Genomic DNA, 21,262 nt, shown 5'->3' on the forward strand with positions numbered 1-21,262 from the left:
AACCATACAAACCTTTACGTTATTAGAGACCATGTAATTTCATGCAGGTATTAAATATGGATCAATTTTCACTTTAAGGGCAACCAACCAACTACAAATTGGCTGATTACAGGACTTCTCCATAAAAATGGAAACAAAATCATTACTCTGTTCATTGTAACCTTAGAAAGTAGTGATATAAGCGTGGTCTAGTAATATATGTCTATAATCACGGCATTTGGGAGTTAAGGCAAGACCAGCCTGGACTACATGAAGAGAACTTGTTTAAAAAAATAAACAGGAGCCGGGCGACAGTGGCTCACACCTGTAATCCTAGCTACTCAGGAGGCTGAGATCTGAGGATCACGGTTCAAAGCCAGTCCAGGCAGGAAAGTCCGTGAAACTCTTATCAGAAAACTGGAAGTGGTGCTGTGGCTCAAGCGGTAGAGCGCTCGCCTTAAGCTGAAGAGCGCAGGGACAGTGCCCAAGCCCAGAGTTCAAGCCCCATGACAAACAAACAGGGAGCCAGGTACCCATGGCTCATGCCTGTAATCCTAGCTACTCAGGAGGCTGAGATCTGGAGATCTCAGTTCAAACCAACCTAGGCAAGACAGTCCATGAGACTCATATCTCCAGTTAACCACTACGAAACCAGAAGTGGCACTGTAGCTCAAGTGGTAGAGCATTCACCTTGAGCTGAAGAGGTCAAGGACATCACCCAGGCAGAGTTCAAGCCTCACGACCGACCAAAAAAATTAAAAAATAAAAATACTGGGAATAGGGCTGGGAAGGTGGCTCAGTGGTAGAGCGCTTGCCTTGCATGCTCGAGGCCCTGGGTTCAATTCCTCAGCACCACATAAGCAAAAAGAAAAAAGCCGGAAGTGGCACTGTGGCTCAAGTGGTAGAGTGCTAGCTTTGAGAAGAGCTGAGGGACAGTGTCCAGGCCCAGAGTTCAGGCCTCATGACCGGACCCAAAAAAAAAAAAAATACTGGGAATGTGGCTTAGTGGTAGAGTGCTTACTTCCCTAGAATGTGTGAAGCCCTGGGTGCCATTCCTCAGTACCATATATACAGAAAAGGCTCAAGTGATAGGGTGGTAGGCTTGAGCAAAAGAAGCTCAGGGACAGTGCCCAAGACTGAGTTCAAGCCCCAGGACTGGCAAAAAATAAAGAAATAAAAAATAAACCAATGCTGGTGCTCATGGCTGACACCTATAATCCTAGCTACACAGAAGGCTGAGATCTAAGGATCAAGGTTCAAAGCTAGCCTGGGCGAGAACGTGCAGGAGAGCCAGGCCCTGGTGGCTCATGCCTGTAATCCTAGCTACTCAGGAGACTGAGATCTGACCATGGTTCAAAGTCAGCCCTGACAAAAGTCCTTGAGCCTCTCATCTCTAATTAACCACTTGAAAATCAGAAGTGGAGCTGTGGCTTAAGGTGGCAGAGCACTAGCCTTTAGGAGAAAAAATTAAGAATAGTGCTCAGGTCATGAGTTCAGGCCCCATGGCCAGGTAAAAAAAAGTCCAAGAGACTTTTATTTCCAATAAACCAGCAAAGGGCTAGGAAGTTGGCTCAGTGGTAGAGTGCTTGCCTCGTATGCATGAGGCCCTGGGTTCGATTCCCCAGCACTACATAAACAGAAAAAAGCTGGAAGTGGCGCTGTGGCTCAAGTGGTAGGGTGCTAGCCTTGAGCTAAAGAGCTGAGGGACAGTGCCCTGGCCCAGAGTTCAGCCCCCCTGACTGACAAAACTAACTAACTAAATAAACCAGCAAAAAGCCAGAACTGAAGCTGAGGCTCAAGTGGTAGAGTGCTAACCCTGAGCAAAAAAGCTCAGCCCCCCTGACTGACAAAACTAACTAAATAAACCAGCAAAAAGCCAGAACTGAAGCTGAGGTTCAAGTGGTAGAGTGCTAACCCTGAGCAAAAAAGCTCAGGGATAGGAGCTAGGAATGCATGAAGCCCTGGGTTTGATTCTTCAATACCACATAAACAGAAAAAGCTGAAAGTGGCACTGTGGCTCAAGTGGTAGAGTGCTAGCCTTGAGGTGAAGAGCTAAGGGACAGTGCCCAGGCCCAGAGTTCAGGCCTACAACCAGACCCCTCCCCCCAAAAAAAAGTTCAGGGACATAAACAAATAGATCAAACAAAGCAGCTGTCGCAATAGCAAGCATAGTAGTGGTTTTTTATTTAAGTGTTTGTGTGAGAGATTAGAAAGTATATTAAGAAATGAATACACTTTCAAATGACTGGAGTCATCTCTAGGAAGGAGAATGAATCATTTTCTTCTGGCACAAGTTTTGTGTTTTTCTTTTTTTTGTCAGTTGTGGGGCCTGAACTCGACCTGGGCGCTGTTCCTCAGATCTTCACTCAAGGCAAGTGCCCTACCACATGAGCCAAGCAGCACTTCTGGCTTTTTCTGCTTATGTGGTGCTGAGGAATCGAACCCGGGGCCTCATGTATGCAAGGCAAGCACTTTAGCCACCTTCCCAGCCTATTTTTAAGTGCAAGGGACTTAGAGCATTAAATTTCTTCCAAGGACCTGGCAGAGTCACTATTCCCAGGGTTGGTTGATGTTTACTGAATTATATTTGACCTCTAGGACATGGATCACTGTCCAGAGTGGATACATTAAATATCTATTGTTTCAGAACAATTTGTTGACCCACCTTGGAGTAGAATTAAGTCCATCCTTTTTTTTTTTTTTTTTTTAGTCATGGGCCTGAACTCTGGGCCTGGGTGCTGTCCCCCAGCTCTTCAGCTCAAGGCTAGCGCTCTACCACTGAGCCACCTTCCCAGCCCGACCATTGTGGCTTTTGTCCCGCTTTTTTTTATAAACAAGATTGGCCAGATTTTAATAGAAACCACTCTTGCATAAATCCCCACAAAGCTCCTTTTGTCCGACGTGGGGACGACTGGTTCCATTTTTTAACGTCTCAGTGAGAGCAAGAATGGCACATCTGGGTCCTGGTGACACTTCTCCACTCCCCTCTGTGGCCCGTAATCGCTCACGACCGCTCTCTTTGGTCCAGCCTCGGAAACCACGGTTACACGGAAACCAACAAGCCTCAGAAAACTACAATTCCCGTCAGGCGTCATTGCAGGGGACGCCGACGTGTCGTAGCGGTTAGCTATCCCGGGCTGCTTCCGGTTCCTGGCCTCAGAGGATGAGGCTTCGTGGGCGCGCACCCTCTCTAGCCACCGAGGCAAGGCGCTGAGGCGCAAAGACGCCCGCGACGGGCCGCATCACGTGACGCGCGGCGTACCTTGATAAGCGCGCGCTTGCGCGTGTCCCGGGGAACCGCTGACGGTAGTGCGCGCTTCCAAGAGGCGGAGGCGGAGGCGGGGGCCGGACCAGCCAAGGGCTGCGGGAGTCGCTGGGCCCGACGGAGTGGGAGGGTGAGGCGAGCTCCGAGACGGCGACGACGACATTCCGAGCTAGCCCTTGAGGCCGAGTGGAGAAGATGCTGTGGTTCCAGGGCGCCATTCCGGCCGCCATCGCGTCGGCTAAGAGGAGCGGCTCGGTCTTCGTGGTGTTCGTGGCAGGTGAAGGGGGCGGGGGCTGGAGCTGCGGCTGCGGTCGGGACATCCCCCACCCCCAACCCCCGCCCCAATCCGGCCTGTCTCGCGTCTTACCCCGGACGCCAGGCGGCCCTCGCGGCACAGCCAGCCAGAACCCGCCGCCGGCTCCCCTCCGGGGCCGGCTCAGCCCCGAGCCCCAGCTCCTTGAGGGCCCGTAGGGGGCCTCCCTGGCGGGTCCGGAGTCCTGCAGGCCTGAGCCCGGGCGGGCCGCACCGTGCGGCCTGGGCCCCGCGGCGCGCGGAGCCCGACGTGGGGAGCAGCTGCCGGCAGGCCCTCCCCGGGAGCCTGGCCCCGAGCGTCCCGGCCGCTTCCCAGCCAGGCCGCCCGAGGAGTGGTCGCGGGCGGACCCGGCGCGTCTCCCCCAGTCCTTTTGCTCAGCCCTGGGTTTTCTGTCTGTCCTGCCCCGTTTGGGGTGCCTTGGCGCTGGTTTAGCTCGCCCTGTGCTGGCGGGGTGGGAACCGAGCGTTAGGCTTCTTCCACCAAGTGGTAGTGGACTGTCAGAAAGCTGTGTCATCGGTTCGCAACAAAGAGAAACCACCTGATGGTCACGGTTGCTGGGGGTGGCAGTGTGTTTCTGGGATGTAAACTTTCCAGTTCTAAATAGGTTACCTTCTTTTTTGTGTTCGTGCTAAGGAAAGAGGGTGTCTAAAGTTGCAGAACTGCTTCGTTCCAGACGGAGTTTGAATCTCTTTTTTTCTTTCTTTTTTTAACCATTAGTTTTAGAGAAGTACACATTGGATCTGTGGTTCTTTATTTTGCTGTCTTTCTAGCCTAAAGTCTACAGTTCTCCAGGACGTGTACTACAGTTATCCTATGTTGCTCTGTGTTTTTCGGTGCGGGTTCTGGGGCTTGAACTCAGGCCTTGGGCCCTGTTCCTGAGCAAGGCTCTACCACTTGAGCCACATCTCCACTTTGGGCATGTATGTGTGTATATATACACATATGTGAATATGTATATATGTGTACATGTATATATGTGTGTGGGTGTATATACACACACACGCATTTACTTTTTGTTATTAAGGTGTTGTACAGAGGCGCTACCATTTATTTTACAAGTCAGGTAATGAGTAACTTTTGGCTTTTAATAGTTGATCGTAGATGAGTCTCACAGACTTTCCTGCCCCCCCCTCCCCCGGCTTGGAACCATGATCCTCTGATCTCAGCCTCCTGAGTAGCTAGAATTAGAGGCGTCCAGCCTACTCTGGGTTATTTTGTCTCGTGTTCTGTGGTAAACCGTCTTCTTTTGTGGGATTGCTTGTTCTTTTTACTGGGACTGCTTTTTTGTTACAGGGACTAATTTGAAGTGTTTTACTCATAATTGACATTTTTTTTTTTTTGCCAGTCCTGGGGCTTGAACTCAGGGCTTGGGCACTGTCCCTGATCTTTTGCTCAAGGCTACAGCTCCACTTCCACCATTTTTCCGTTTATGTAGTACTAAGGAATCAGATCTAGGGCTTTGTGCATGTTAGGCAAGCACTCTACCGCTTAGCTATATTCCTACCCATCACACACATCTTTTAGTAGTTCCATTACTATGCACTGCTGAGAGGAACAGATTCCTGAAATATAATTTAATTTAGCTTTCTGTTTGAAATTTGTAATTGTTTGTATGCTACTTTTATTTTTTATTTATTTTTGGGGTCCGGTTGTGGGGCCTGAACTCTGGGTCTGGGCGCTGTCCCCTTCAGCTCTTCAGCTCAAAGCTAGCGCTCTACCACTTGAGCCACAGCGCCACTTCCAGCTTTTTTCTTTTTGCTTATGTGGTGCTGAGGAATCAAACCCAGGGCCTCAGACATGCAAGGCAAGCGCTCTACCACTGAGCCATCTTCCCAGCCCCTGTATGCTACTTTTAAAATTTTATTTTTGTGCTTGAGTAGTTTAGATGCTGATATGCTGTCTGTTCTGGAGCTATATTATACTTTACACTAACAAACTGTTGCTATAATCCAGTAAAGATAAAAGTGGGTTAAAATGAAAGGAGATCTGTGACATGGTGCTCATTATGAGTTCAACGATAGGTTTGTGGTACTTAAATTGGGTTCTTTTTTTTTTTTTTTTGTCGGTCATGGGGCTTGAACTCTGGGCCTGGGCCGCTGTCCCTCAGCTCTTCAGCTCAAGGCGAGCGCTCTACCACTTGAGCTACAAAGCCACTTCCGGTTTTCCAGTGGTTTTTATTGGAGATAAGAGTTTCACAGACTTTTCTGCCTGGGCTGACTTTGAACTGTGATCCTCAGATCTCAGACTCCTGAGTAGCTAGGATTATAGGCATGAGCTACCGGTGCCTGGCTTAAATTGAGTTCTTCATGTAAAATTTTATTTGATCCTTATGGTTAGTAGGTTTGTAGATGATGAACTTATGCACAAAGTCATAAAGAAACTTCCACCAGGGTCACAAAAATAATTTACATCTTTTTTTTTTTTCTGGTCCGGTCCTGGGGCCTGAACTCTGGGCCTGGGCGCTGTCCCCCAGCTCTTCAGCTCAAGGCTAGCGCTCTACCACTTGAGCCACAGCGCCACTTCTGGCTTTTTTTCTTTTTGCTTATGTGGTTCTGAGGAATTGAACCCAGGGCCTCAGGCATGTAAGGCAAGCGCTCTACCACTGGGCCACCTTCCCAGCCCCAATAATTTACAATCTTAACAGTCAAAAATTTTAAAGCCTTGCTTTTTTGTTGGGAAAAAACTAAACTACTGTTTACATTTAAATTAATGATGAGGAAATGAGGAAATCTAGGATTAAGGTAGTCATGTTTTTGAACAAAAAAAAGTCCCACGATTCATAATTATAACCATTCGAAGAGGTACTCTTCTTTATGTGGGGGGGAGGGGTGGGAGGCGGTAGGGGTAATGAATGTGTCCCCATCCATCTGGGGGATGGAATTCAGGGCCTGGGCACTATCCCCAGAGCTTTTTTGTCCAAGGCTCTGCTATCTACCACTTGAACCACAGATCCACTCTGACTCTTTGCTTGTTAATTGGATGTAATAGTATCCTAACTTACTTAGATCTCAGCCTTCTGAGTAGCTAGGATACAGGTATGAGTCACCTGTGTTCATCTCAAAAACACTCTTCAAGGTTATCAGTAAATTTGAAACAAGTGCTGACTCTCCCCTTACCCTCCTCGAGCCTCAGTGTTTTATGCTGAGAAAAAGCTCTACTGCTGAGCTCACACTTAGCCTAAATTATTAGGCTTAAATGAACATATTTGAAACTCAGAAACACTAGTGTACAGTTTTGTACTTTAAAGGCTTTGTGCATTGTAGATATACACACATACACGTGTTTATGAGTATACTCACTGTACATATATCTAAACACTGGACTGATAAAAACTGTTAATACAACTTGCCTAGAGTTTTTTTTTCTTCATAACTTTGAGGAATATATCCAGAATTTTGATTGTTTCAATTTTGTTATTGTTGTTTGCCAATCTTGGGTCTTTGTTTATCTCAGGACCTGGGCATTGGCTTTTGCTTAAGGCTAACACTTTACCACTTGAGCTATAGCTCACTTCTGGCTTTTTTGGTAATCAATTGGAGATAAAAATCTTACAGACTTTCCTGCTAGGGCTGGCACAACCTTGGTCCTCTAATCTCAGCCTCGTGAGTAGCTAGGATTACAGGAGTAAGTCACTAGTGCCAGGCTCAGAAATTGTTTTCCTTTCTCTCTCTCTCTCTTTTTTTTTTTTTTTTGGTCAGTCATGGGGCCTGAACTCTGGGCCTGGGTGCTGTCCCTCAGCTCTTCAGCTCAAGGCTAGCACTCTACCACTTGAGCAGTACCACTTCCAGCTTTTTCTGCTTATGTGGTGTTGAGGAATCAAACCCAGGGCCTCATGCATGCAAGGCAAGCACTCTTCCACTGAACCACCTTCCCAGCCAGAAATTTTCTTATGTATTAGACATCAACAGTGATATACTAACTTAATGCAAAATTAAAAGATATCTTTATAGTTGAAGGAGTGATCTTAATAAGCACATATGTTGATTTACAGAAGTATTTAAGGAGGAAATCTTTTAGGTGAGTTTATTAATTTTCTTTTAGAGACTGGGTCCTTCAATACTGTGTAAGCTGGCCATAACTCTTCTTCCTGCCTCAGCCTCCCAAGTAGCTGACACTGTAATTGTGTGTGTGTGTATGTGTGTGCACACACTCCAATATCAGTGCCAGACTGGGGCTTGAACTCAGAGCCTTGTGTGCACTCCATTCATGCTCTACCACTTGAGCCACACCTTCACTTCCAGCTTTTTTGCTGGTTAATAGGAAATAAGAATGTTATGGACGGGGCTGGGAAGGTAACTCAGTGGTCGAGTGCTTGCCTCACATGAATGAGGTCTTGAGTTGGATTCCTGAGCACCACATAAGCAGAAAAAAACTGGAAGTGACTCTGTGGCTCAAGTGGTAGAGCACCAGCCTTGAGCTGAAGAGCTGAGAGACAGTGCCCTGGCCCAGAGTTCAGGCCCCAAGACCGACCAAAAAAAAAAAAAAGGATGTCATGGCCATGGCACAGGCTCACTCCTGTAGTCCTAGCAACTCAGGAGGCTGAGATCTGAGGATCACAATTCAAGCCAGGGTGGACAGGGAAAGTCCGTGAGACTCTTACCTGCAATAAACCACTAGAAAACCAGAAGTAGCACTGTGGCTCAAGTGGTAGAGTGCTTGTTTTGAGCTGAAGAGCACAGGGACAGCTCCCAAGCCCAGAGTTCAAGCCCCATGACCAACCCAAAAAAAAAAGGAATGTTATGGACTTTTTGCCCTAGCTGGCTCATCAGATTATCCTGAGTGGCTAGAATTACAAGCTTGTGCCACCAAGTCCTGCCTGGGTGACACTGTAATTCATGGATGAGTTAATGTAGAGTTGATGTTAGGAGACTATAGTGATACTACTACCACAAGCCAGCAAATGAACAAGAATTTTCAGTTGCAGGTATTTAAATTTAAAGAAGTATAAACGAAGGTTGTTTGTTTCAGTAGAATAATCTGACAAGGATCCTGAAGCAAAGATCTATTCCCTTGTGTTGTGAGACAGACTAAAATTTGTTAATGTCAGACACCACTGATTGTCTTTTTGGTTAACATTAGACTACAAAATCTTTAGGTTTTGAGCATTGAAACATTGATGTTTTTTGTTTTAAGTTGGAAGGGCATGTTTTAAATTGGAAGTGTGAGAATACAGCTAATTCTGAGTCAGTTTGTGTTCTACCCCACCCTTAGTGTGTCAGGCCTTGGGGTTCCACTTCTGGATGTTTGGTGGGTAATTAGAGATAAGTGTCTCATGGACTTTTTGATACTGGCGCTTCAACTCAGGGCCTCAAGCCTTTACTCCGCTCTTTTGATCACACCTGGTTCTCTATTACTTGAGCTATACTTCCAAGAAATAGCAAGAAAGTAAAATGAAATTAGTTTGGATATGTATTTCGAGACCTCAGGTGAAGTACCTGAGGGCCCTTATGAGTATACTTTGGCTTTTAATTTCAAGAAGATGGGACCAGGAAAACCTAGATAGGAGGTTGTCATCTAGATGAGATGTGATAGCTTGAGTAAGGGTTGATAGCTTGAATCAGGATGGTAGACATGGAAATAAAAGAGGTATTTATTTTAATGTATTTTAGAGATACCATCAACCAAGTCAATGATAATGGTTTTTTGTTGTCATTTTTGCTTTTGTTTGTTCACTTGCTATAAAACCTAGATAGTTTTATGATATTAACTAGGCACTCCTGGAAAAGACCAGTTTTCAAGTTTGGTAGAAAATAGTGTTTGTGGGGTTGTATTTTATTTGAAGTTCCTGTTCAGGGAAAAGAATTCACCAGCAAGTTCTGTCTTTATATTTTAAGAATTCTTGAACTGTTTTTCAGGTGATGATGAACAGTCTACACAGATGGCTGCAAGTTGGGAAGATGAGAAAGTGACAGAAGCATCTTCAAACAGTTTTGTTGCTATTAAAATTGATACCAAAAGGTTTGCTTATGTTTTAATCTTATTGCTTCTCATTTTATAATAATGTTCTTTAGTTTTGATTTATGCTATAAATTTACACTCATATTAATATGTTCATATTCTTAGAATATAAGAGTGTAGATGTTGAGCCAGATGCCGGTGGTTCACGCCTATAATCCTAGCTACTCAGGAGGCTGAGAGCTGAGGATCGCGGTTCAAAGCCAGCCCAGGCAAGGAAACTCCAGTAAACCACCAGAAAACCGGAAGTGGCATTATAGCTCAAATGGTAGAGCCCTAGCCTTGAGCTGAAGAGCTGAGGGACAGCACTCAGGCCCAGAGGTCAAGCCCCACCAACCACACACACGCATGCACGCACGCACACACACACACACACACACACACACACACACACGAATGTAGATGTGATATTTATAGGTACCTAAGGAATAATAGGAACTTCATTCTGATCATTATTTTGAACTTCATCATTATCTTTTTTTAAGATGTTCATAATTGGGCCTGTTGCTGGTGGCCCATGCTTGTAATCCTGGCTACTCAGGAGGCTGAGATTGGAGGATTGCAGTTCAAAGCCAGCCTGGGCAAGAAAGTCTGTGACACTTTTATTTTTTTTTTGAACTCTGGGCCTGGGCGCTATCCCTCAGCTCTTCAGTTCAAGGCTAGCGCTCTACCACTTGAGCCACAGTGCCACTTCCAGCTTTTTTTTCCTGTTTATGTGGTGCTGAGGAATTGAACCCAGGGCCTCATGCATGCAAGGCAAGCACTCTACCACTGAGCCACCTTCCCAGCCCTATGACACTCTTATCTCCAGTTAACCACCAGAAAAATGGAAGTGGCACTGTGGCTCAAGTAGTAGAGCATTCACCTTGAGCTGAAGAGCTAAGGGACAGCGCCCAGGCCCCACTACCAAACTCCCTACCCCCAAAAAAGAAAGATGTTCATAATTGATTTTGCCTATACTGGTGCTTAAACTCAGGGCCTCACTCTGTCACTCAGTTTCATAGCTCATAACTAGTGTCCTGACACTTGAGCCACACCTGCACTTCTGGCTTTTTCCTGACCAACTGAACATGTGAATTTCAGATTTGTCTCCCTGAGCTAGCTTTCAATCTCAGCTAGTTTTCAGCTCTCAGACTCCTGAGTAAGTAAGATCATAGGCATGAGCTACCAGTGTCTAGTCTTTTTTTTTTTTTTTTGCTTTTTGCTTATGTGGTACTGAGGAATCAAACCCAGGGCCTCAGGCATACAAGGCAAGCGCTCTACCACTGAGCCACCTTCCCGACCCCTCAGTGTCTAGTCCTACAATTTTGTCTTGCTAAAACATTTCACTGACTGGAGTTGTGCTTCAAGTGGCAGAGTACCAGCTATAATTAGGAAAAAATTTGAATACAAAGTCCTGACTTCAAGTTCTAGTATTAACACCAAAAAAATTGGAAGTTTTTCTAGGGTACAAAATATGTCTTTTTCTTTTCTTTTTTCTGGTCCTAGGGCTTGAACTTAGGGCCTAGCTCTTTTGCTCAAGGCTAGAGCTCTACCACTTTGAGCCAGTTCTGGTTTTCTAGTGGTTAATTGGAACTAAGAGTCTCACAGACTTTCCTGCCCTGGCTGGTTTTGAACTGCAATTCTCAGATTTCACCCTCTTGAGTAGCTAGGATTACAGGTGTGAGCCACCAGCACCTGGCTAATTTTTCCTTTTTATGATTGCCTAATCTTTTTTTTTTTTAAGTGGGCTGGTCCTGGGGCTTGAACTCATAGCCTGGGCACTGTGTATCATTTGAGCTACAGCTCTACTTCTGACTTTTTTGGCGTATTTAATTCTAGTCAAATGGACTTTTCTGCCTGGGCTAGCTTCAAACTATGATCCTCTGATCTCAGCCCCCTGAGTAGGATTATAGCCATGAACCACCAACACCTGCCTTAGACATTTAAGTTTTTTAAAATCATTTTTTAAATTTATTTTTTATTTTTTGTTGGTCATGGGGCTTAAACTCTGGGCCTGGGCACTATCCCTGAGCTCTTCAGCTCAAAGTGAGCACATTCTACTGCCTGAGCCAGAGCACCACTTCTGGTTTTCTGGTAGTTAATTCGACATAAGAGTCTCACAGGCTTAGCTGCCTGGACTGGCTTTGAATCGTGATCCTCAGAGCTCAGCCTCCTGAGTAGCTAGGTTACAGGCGTGAGCCACCAGTGCTTGGCTAGAATAATTTTTATTACAGATTATTATGTTATCACATACACCAGTAAATCATGGTTATTTTTTTTTTTTTTTGGTCCGGTCGTGGGGCCTGAACTCTGGGCCTGGGCACTGTCCCTCAGCTCTTCAGCTCAAGGCTAGTGCTCTACCACTTGAGTCACAGCACCACTTCCAGGTTTTTTCTTTTTGCTTATGTGGTGCTGAGGAATCGAACCCAGGGCCTCAGGCATGCAAGGCAAGCACTCTACCACTGAGCCAACTTCCCAGCATCATGGTTATTTTTTCTATACGTTAATCTTGGTATTAGATCACAGTTTGCTGCTTAGGAAGTAACTTGATAGATTGATACTGGTGATTGGTACAGTAAAAACTTTTAAAACAACTCAGTTTGGTAAGTAGTTGTATTAGTTTAGTGACTTTTTTTTCCTGTTTGATTTTTTTTTTTTCTTTACAGTGAAGCCTGTCTACAATTTTCACAAATCTGTATCCTTTCAATGAAGTACTGGGGGTTTTTGTGTGCAAACGTATACACATACTACATTTTACTTTTTTGGCCAATTCAAAATTTAGAATGTGGCTTAGTAGTAGAGTACTTGCCTCGCATACATGAGGCCCTGGTTTTGATTCCTCAGCACCACAAAAACAGAAAAAAGCTGGAAGTGGCACTATAGTTCAAGTGGTAGAACGCTAGCCTTGAGCTGAAGAGCTCAGGGACAGCACCTCACAACCAACCGAAAAAAAAAAGTTATTCTTTTAATCTTGTTTGTGGAAACTTTATATTACAAAGTTTTTTTCCAGGGGAAGCAATATGGGGCAGTTGAGATGTTAGAAGGAATAGGCAAGGCAAGATATATGTAATAGCAAGATGGATATAAAAGAATAGAGGAAAATGTTCTTTACTTAAATGTGCTGTGCAAATTATGTGTCAAATTAGGAGTTATAAATATTACAGGTTGTATTATGAAAATAAAGATTTACTTTATCAAAACCTTTTATTTCGCATGAATTGTTAGACTTAATCAAACCGTACAGATCCTGTAGTATGTATTCCATCCAGTTTCTTTATTGGAGACAGTGGAATTCCTTTGGAAGTAATAGCAGGAAGCGTTTCGGCAGAAGAACTTGTTGCAAGAATTCACAAAGTCCGGCAGGTGAGCAGAAGCTAGAACTGTTCTTTGCATAAATGTATCTGGAAAAATTCTTAAGAATTTTGACACCGGGATGTTATTGGATCCCCCTGTATACTCAAGAATTTGCTATTCCATTAAACTTCCTTTTTTCTCCTTCTTCCCTTCTTTACTTCTCCATCTCTCTTTTTTTTTTGGTATGTTTTGCTTGCTTTTGGTGGGACTAGGTGTCACTATGCTCTAGATTGATCGTGCAACTCTGTATCAAGATGGCCTTAAACTCTCTTTTTTTTTGGGGGGGGGTGGAGGGGCACTCCTGGGGCTTGAACTCAGGGCCTGGGCACTATCCCTGAGCTGCTTTTGCTCAAGTCTAGCACTCTATCACTTGAGCCACAGTGTCACTTCCAGCGTCTTCTGTGGTACTGAGGAATCAAACCCAGGGTTTCATGCATGCTAGGCAGGCATTCTACCATTAAGCCACATTCCCAGCCCCTGTCCTGAAACTCGAACTTCTTCCTTAGTCTTCTATGTGCTGTAATTGTAGGTGTATACCATCACTCTTTGTTTATGTCATTAACCTTAAAAAGTAGTAAATAAAGCTTCCTGTATTTACAGAACTTTTTTTGTTTGTTTGAGTCAGAGTCACACTATGTTTTCTGGGCGGGTCTCAAATTCCTGAACTCTAGTCTTAGCCTTCTGAGTAGTAAGCATTTGAGGCTGGCTGGAACTTGAGATCATTCTGCCTCAGCCTCCTAAATGCTGGGATTACAGGTCTCTGGATTAGTTTTGAAAATAGTATTATGAAGATAGAGATGACCCTGTATCTCAGTTATCACTTGAATATTCTTTTTTCTCCATCCTAGTAGAAAGTTGTAGGAGAGAGTTGCTGACACATCAAGATTCTAGCTATACATTGGTTCATATAATAGCTTATAGCTTTCTTGAATTCTGATTTGAAAGGAATTCTAGTTTTGTGTGTGTGTGTGTGTGTTTTGGAAATCTAGTTTTTTAATTTAAAAACATTTTTTTCAGGGATAATACTAAGGTTGAACTCAGGGCCTTGAGCTCTTTTGCTTGACTTTGTTGGTTTTCTTTACCATTGGTATTCTACTACTTGAACCACACTTCCAGTCACGCAGTTTTGCTGATTAATTAGAGATAGTCTTACAGAAATTTCTGCCTGAGTAGGCTTCAGCCACTCCAACCTGACATTCTTTTTTTGTTGTTGTTAATTAGCATATATTAGAAATACAGAGGATTTCACTGTTTTATTTCCACACATATGTACAGTGTAATCCAATTGATATCCCCAACTCTATCATTCTCCCTTACTCTCCACCCCCTAGTACAGTTTCAAAAGGTTTCATTGTCTTTTTTGTCCTTTTATTTTGGTCAGTCGGTCATGGGGCTTAAACTCTGGGCCTAAGCTACCCCTCAGCTCTTCAGCTCAAGGCCAGTGCTCTACCACTTGAACCACAGCACCACTTCTGGTTTTCTGGTGGTGTATTAGAGATGAGTCTCACAGACTTTTCTGCCTGGGCTAGCTTTGAACCACAATCTTCAGCCTCCTCAGTAGCTAGGATTACAGGCATGAACCACCAGCACCTGGCTTCATTGTCTATTTTTGTACATGCAGACAGACTACTTATTCATCCTTGTTTATCCTTCCTGCTATTCTAATCCTTTCCTGCAAGTACCCACCCCCCAAGAGAGGTTATTCATGCATGCATGTCCATGAATGTATATGTAATTTTTTTATGAGATTTTGTACTGAGTTCCATAGTGATCACATTAGTGTACATTCCCACCAACAGTGTATGAATTTCACCAATATTGGTATTTTGTTTTTAATGATTGACATTCTGATTGGGATGAAATAAAATCTTAATTTGGTTTTGACTTGGATTTCTTTTATAGCTAAGGGTGTTAAATATTTTTTCATGTATCAGCTATTTTCATGTATCAGCTATTTCCGAGAACTGTCCAGTTCGCTTGTCAATTTATTAATTGATTATTTGTTGTTATGCTGTTTAGTTTTTTGAGTTCTTTGTATTCCAATTTGTTTGCTCCTCAGATGCATTTACTGAAAGGTGAAACATCAGTGGCAAGTGGCAGCCAGTCAGAAAGTCCAATGTCTACTTCATTTGCCTCATTTGAACCTAACAGCACTTCTGAAAATTCTCAGTCAAGAAACACAGGTTGTAAGACATCACCTACTTCTGATACAAACCTAGATACTGCAACAGGTAATTTTTTTCTCTTTGAGACAGCATCTCACTATATAGCACAGTCTAGTCTCCCAACTTCAGAGTTCTTTTGCTTCTACCTCCCAAATGCTGGAATAATAGGTACATATTATCACACCTAGCTCCAATAGTTGAGCCTTTTTATACCTTTTTATGTATAGTAAAAGTATTGCTTTATTCCATTTTAAAGGGCCGGGATTGAGGCTGAAGGTAAGGTTCAAGTGGTTGAAGTACCTGCCTAGCTAACATGAAGTTCTGAGTTCAAACCTCATTTCTGCTAAGAAACCAACTAATCATACAAAAGAAAACCAAGTTCAGTGATGGGTCACTTTTGTAACATAGGCAAACTCTAGATTTGATCCCCAGCACTACTTATAAAAAGTGCTTTGAGGGCTGGGAAGGTAGCTCAGCGGTAGAGTGCATGCCTTGCAAGCATGAGGCCCTGGGTTCGATTCCTCAGCACCATATAAACAGAAAAAGCCGGAAGTGGCGCTGTGGCTCCAGTGGTAGAGGGCTAGCCTTGAGCTGGAGAGTAGAGGGACAGCGCCCAGGCCCAGGTTCAGGCCCCATGACCAGCAAAAAAAATAATAATAATAAAATAAAAAATAAAAAGTTCTTTGAGGGCTGGAAATGTGGCTTAGTGGTAGAGTGCTTGCCTACCATTCATGAAGCCCTGGGTTTGATTCCTCAGAACCAAATAAACGGAAAAAGCCAGAAGTGGTGCTGTGGCTCAAGTGGTAGAGTGCTAGACTTGGGACTGTGCCCAAGCCCTGAGTTCAAGCCCCACAACTGGCAAAACTTATTTTTTTAATAGTCATTTAATTTGAAATTTAAGTTAAAATTTAGAGTGTTATTTATTAATTATATGGCAGAAAATAATATCAGTGAATGTGCCTTTTTAAAATTTCCTGAAGAATAGTTTTATTACTTTGTTTTCCATTAGTATAATAAAATGTGTGAGATAAGCACAGTTAGTATGAAGAAAGGTTTACATTAGCTCCTAGTTGAGGAAGTTTCAGTTCATCATCAGTTGACTCCATTGCTTTGCCTTGTGCCTGACAAAGCTATTTATGTTAGGCCAGGAAGCAAAAGGAAGAAAGCAAGCAAAAGAGACTGAGACCTGCAGTCTCCTTTGAGTGTAAGACCTTCCACTGGTCTTGACCTCCTTTTTTTTTTTCCTTGTACTAGGATTTGAACTTAGGACCATCTACTCACTTGTCTTGTTTGTTCAGTGTTGCTCTACTACTTGAGCCATATCTTCAGCTTGGCTTTTTGCTGTTTTATTTTTATTATGAATGTGCCTTTTTACTCTGAGATAGTCTATGGCTCAAAATAGTTGATTAGTCTTTTTTTTTTTCTACTGGACCACATTTTATTTGTGGATAGTTACTAAGACTTTATTAAATAAAGGCCCCAGGCCTTGCTGTACATTTCCTTTCTTTTTATAAATTTTTTTATTATTACAAAGGTGATATATACAGTTACATAAGTCAGGTAAAAAGTACATATCTTTTTGGACAATGTCACTGCTTCCCTCATTTTTTTTCTAATGTATGTAGTTCAGGAAATGTCATTATGACACTTAGCAATTTTATTACTCCATGCCTAGAGGATTTTCAGTGGATCAGATGAGCTGCTATCTTTGGAATTGTTTTTACAAATGGCTAACATGCTGTACAAGCCAGACACTGGTGGCTCATACCTGTAATCCTAACTCAGGAGGTTGGGATGTGAGGATCATTATTCAAAGCCAGTCCAGGCAGGAAAGTCTATAAAATTCTAACCTCCAATTAACCACCAGAAAACAGGAAGTGTTGCTGGATCAAAGTGGTAGAGCACAATCTTGGACAAAAGAGCTCAGGGGACAGCGCACCCAGGCCCTGAGTTCAAGCCCCATGACCGACAAGTACATGCTTAAAAAAAAGAGTCTGTTCTTTTTTTTTTCTTCTCTTCTTGCTTCCCTTGTTTTAGTGCTGGTTTAGGGTTTGAACTTAATGACTCATGCTCATGCATGAGATGACTTTATTGCTCATGACTGGCACTCTACTACTTGAATAATGCCTACAGTCTGGAGAATTGTATTTCTTTTTTTTTTTTTTTGTCGGTCGTGGGGCTTGAACTCTGGGCCTGAGCGCTGTCCCTCAGCTGTTCAGTTCAAGGCAAGTGCTCTACCACTTGAGCTACAGCGCCACTTCTGGTTTTCTGGTGGTTTATTGGAGATAAGAGTTTCACGGACTTTCCAGACTGGGCTGGGTTTGAACCATGATCCTCAGATCTCAGCCTCCTGAGTAGCTAGGATTACAGGCTTGAGCTGCAGCCCCGCTTCCAGTTTTCTGGTGGTTTATTGGAGAGTCTCACGGACTTTCCTTCCCGGGCTGGCTTTGAACCGTGATCCTCAGATCTCAGCCTCCTGAGTAGCTAGTATTACAAGTGTGAGCTACCGGCACCCGACTCTTGCACTATTCTTTCTTTCTTTTTTCTCTTTTGAAATTCTTTATTGTGATTAAGTGATAACATAATTTCCCAAATTTCACAGTATTGTGGGATAGTGATGCTTAGTTAAAGTCACAAACACATTCTAACTGTCTATCATAGTCTATGAGTTCTATGAGCTTTGCAATACAGTTATCTCTTCCACATTGGGTAATATATACATTTCTTTTGTTTTGCATAGTATCAGCTGTTCCCTCTTTCCCACTTGTTCCCTCTCTCCCATCGCTGCCCTTGAGTTGCTTAGTTCATTTTGATCAGTGTCCAGTCTTTAATTATTCTTATATAATACTTTTGTATAATGTTTAAGAAACAATCTCGCCGGGTGCTGGTGGCTCACGCCTGTAATCCTAGCTACTCAGGAGGCTGAGATCTGAGGATCGCGGTTCAAAGCCAACCCGGGCAGGAGAGACCGTGAGACTCCTATCTCCAATAAACCACCAGAAAACCGGAAGTGGCGCTGTAGCTCAAGTGGTAGAGCGCTCGCCTTGAGCTGAAGAGCTGAGGGACAGCGCCCAGGCCCAGAGTTCAAGCCCCACAACCGACAAAAAAAAAAGAAACAATCTCATGGGGCTGGGAACGTGGCTTAGTGGTAGAGTGCTTGCCTAACATGCATTAAGCCCTGGGTTTGATTCTTCAGTACCACATAAACAGAAAAGTCCAGACATGGTGCTGTGGCTCAAGTGATAGAGTGCAAAAAAACCCAGCTAATGGACAGTGCCCAGGTCCTGAGTTCAAGCCCCAGTCCTAGCCAAAAAAGAAAGCAAAGAAAAAGAAACAAGCTCACTAACAAGTTTATCTTTAACTTAGAAGAACTAAACCCTTTAAAAAATTAAATGCAGGAGCTGGGAAGGAGGCTCAGTGGCAGAGCACTTGCCTTGCATGCCTAAGGCCTTGGGTTCGATTCCCCAGCACCACATAAGCAAAAGGAAAAAAGCCAGAAGTGGCACTATGGTAGAGCGCTAGCCTTGAGCTGAAGGGCTGAGGGACAGCGCCAGGCCCAGAGTTCAGGCCCTATGACTGGACCCCCCAAAAAAAATAAATAAATAGATATATGCATATATATATATATATAAATTAAATGCAGTATTCTTTGTTTTCATTTTATAATTAAGGAGGAGCAAGTTCAAGCCATGTTCCTCCCTCTCAAGAGAATAATGGTTGTTCAAATGAGAGATCTGCAGAGGACCTCACCGTCAGAGTGGAAAGGTTTGTATTTTTGCAAGTTTTTTTGTTTGTTTTTTTGTTTTTTGTTTTTTTTTGGTCATGGGGCCTGAAATCTGGGCCTGGGCGCTGTCTTCCAGCTCTTTAGCTCAAGGCTAGTTCTCTACCACTTGAGTCACTATGCTACTTCCAGTTTTTTCTGCTTCTGTGCTTCTGAGGAATCGAACCCAGGGCCTCATGCATGCAAGGTAAGCACTCTACCACTGAGATATCTTCCCAGCCCAGAATTTTTTTTTAAATAGGTTTCTAGGGTTGGGTGCTGGTGGCTTACTCCTGTAATCCTAGCTACTCAGGAGGCTGAGATCTGAGAACCACAATTCAAAGCCAGCCCAAGCAGGGGGAAAGTCCATGAGACTCTTAGCTCCAATTAACCACCAGAAAACAGGAAGCGGCCCTGTGGCTCAGGTGTTAGAGTGCTGGCCTTGAGCTGAAGAGCTAAAAGGCCAGCACTCAGGCCCAGAGTTCAAGCCCATGACTAACAAAAAAAAAAAACATAAATAAATAGGTTTCTAGGAGCTGGGAATATGGCTTAGCAATAGAGTGCTTGCCTAGCATGCATGAAGTCCTGGTTTGATTCCTCAGTACCATATAAACAGAAAAAGCCAGAAGTGGTGCTGTGGCTCAAAGTGGTAGAGTGCTAGCCTTGAGCAAAGAAGCTCAGGGACAGTGCCCAGGCCCTGAGGTCAAGCCACAGGACTGGCCAAAAAAAAAAAGTTTTTAGTAATAATCATTAATTTGAATGCTAAAATTACAGAAGTAACGTTTTAGAATCCTGGATTGAACTGTTTGATATTCTGATTAATAATGTTTATAAAAAAATTGCATTTTTATTTTTTTCCAGTCCTGGGGCTTGACCTCTGGGCCTGGGCCCTGTCCCTGAGCTTCTTTTGCTCAAAGCTAGCACTCTACCACTTGAGCCACAGCGCCACCTCTGTTTTTTTCTCTGTTTATGTGGTGCTGAGGAATCAAACCCAGAGCTTCATGCATGTTAGATAAGCACTCTACCACTGAGCTATATTCCTAACCCAGGTCTCATTATGTCTAAGAATCTCTCTTTTTTAAACAGATATTTTGCTATGTTTGTGCTTCTATGTATCATTTTTGCTTTTAGCTATAAATGTCTTTTTCTTTTTCTTTTCTTTTTTCTTTTTTTTGGTTGGTTGTGGGTCTTGAACTTGAACTGGGCACTGTCCCTGAGCTCATCCACTCAAGGCGAGCACTCTACCACTTGCGCCACAGCACGATTTCCAATTTCTGGTGGTTTATTGGAGATGACTTTCCTACCCCGGCTGGCTTTGAACTGCAATCCTCAGATCTCAGCATCCTGAGTAGCTAAGATTACAGGCATGAGCCACAAGTGCCTGGCCTAAATGTCAATTTTTATGAGCTATCTAATAATCACAATAGCTTCTGATTCTTCTCATTACAGGCATGAGTTGGGGCTAGTGGCTCATGCCTGTAATCATAGCTACTTAGGGAGCTGAGATCTAATGATTTAAGTTCAAAGCTAGTCTGAGCAGACAAATTTGAGATATTCTTGTCTCTGATTACCAGCAAAAAGCCAGGAATGGAAGTGTGGAGTAAAGAAACTAATAAGCAAGAGCATGAGGCCAAGCTGGCATGATACTTGTAATTCTAGCTACTCGGGGAGACTGAGATTTGGGAGTTGCAGTTCAAAGCCATCCCAGGCAGATGAATCCAAGAGACTTTTTAAAAAATTATTTTAATTGTAAAGATGTTGTACAGAGAGGTTACAGTTACATGAGTTAAGGTAATTATCAATTTCTTCTCGAACATTATTACCCCCTCCTTTGTTTTTTTCCTACAAGAGACTCTTATCTCAAATTAACTATCAAGCCACATATGTAAAGCTATCTATAAATCTATCTTTCACAGATGACGTAAAAGATAGAAACTGGTGTGGAAGGACGGGGAGCTGCATACCTTGATAAACTCTGAAATCATTGCTGCAACAAGGAAGTATACAATAAACAAGTGGTAGAGAAAGTTGTGGGAATTTTTTTTTTTTGACCAGCTAGAATTTGAGGTGTGGCTGAAGTGTTAGAATACCATCCTTGAGTTAGAAAAACCAAGAGTTAAAGGCCCTGAGTTCAGACCCCAGTACATGTGTACACACACTCACACACCAACACACACACTCTCTTAGCCTTTTTATTTCAAGGTGAGTCAGGTGCTATTTAGTGCAGTGTAGAGGGCAGTTTCTGTTGTTATACAATGTTAATTTCTTCCATTTTGACAGAATGTTGGCTGATACCTACTAACAAAATCATATCCGGGCTGGGAAGGTGGTAGAGCGCTTGCCTTGCATGCATGAGGCTCTGAGTTCGATTCCTCAGCACCACATAAGCAAAAAAGAAAAAAGCCAGAAGTGGCACTGTGGCTCAAGTGGTAGAGCGCTAGCCTTGAGCTGAAGAGCTGAGGGACAGCACCCAGGCCCAGAGTTCAGGC

General features: G+C 43.5%; 1 protein-coding gene across 1 annotated transcript in view; it reads left to right on the forward strand.

The window, feature by feature from the left end:
- The first annotated feature begins 3,177 nt into the window (after positions 1-3,177).
- Positions 3,178-21,262, forward strand: part of Ubxn4 (UBX domain protein 4) — a 36,093-nt gene continuing 18,008 nt past the window's right edge. The window contains 6 exon segments of the mRNA XM_013030829.1: positions 3,178-3,521; positions 9,413-9,515; positions 12,161-12,189; positions 12,739-12,857; positions 14,908-15,079; positions 18,685-18,778. Coding sequence (XP_012886283.1) covers positions 3,440-3,521; positions 9,413-9,515; positions 12,161-12,189; positions 12,739-12,857; positions 14,908-15,079; positions 18,685-18,778 — 599 coding nt within the window. The 5' untranslated portion in view covers positions 3,178-3,439.

The sequence above is a fragment of the Dipodomys ordii genome, unplaced genomic scaffold (assembly GCF_000151885.1).
Source record: "Dipodomys ordii isolate 6190 unplaced genomic scaffold, Dord_2.0 Scaffold133, whole genome shotgun sequence".
Taxonomy (NCBI): Eukaryota; Metazoa; Chordata; class Mammalia; order Rodentia; family Heteromyidae; genus Dipodomys; species Dipodomys ordii.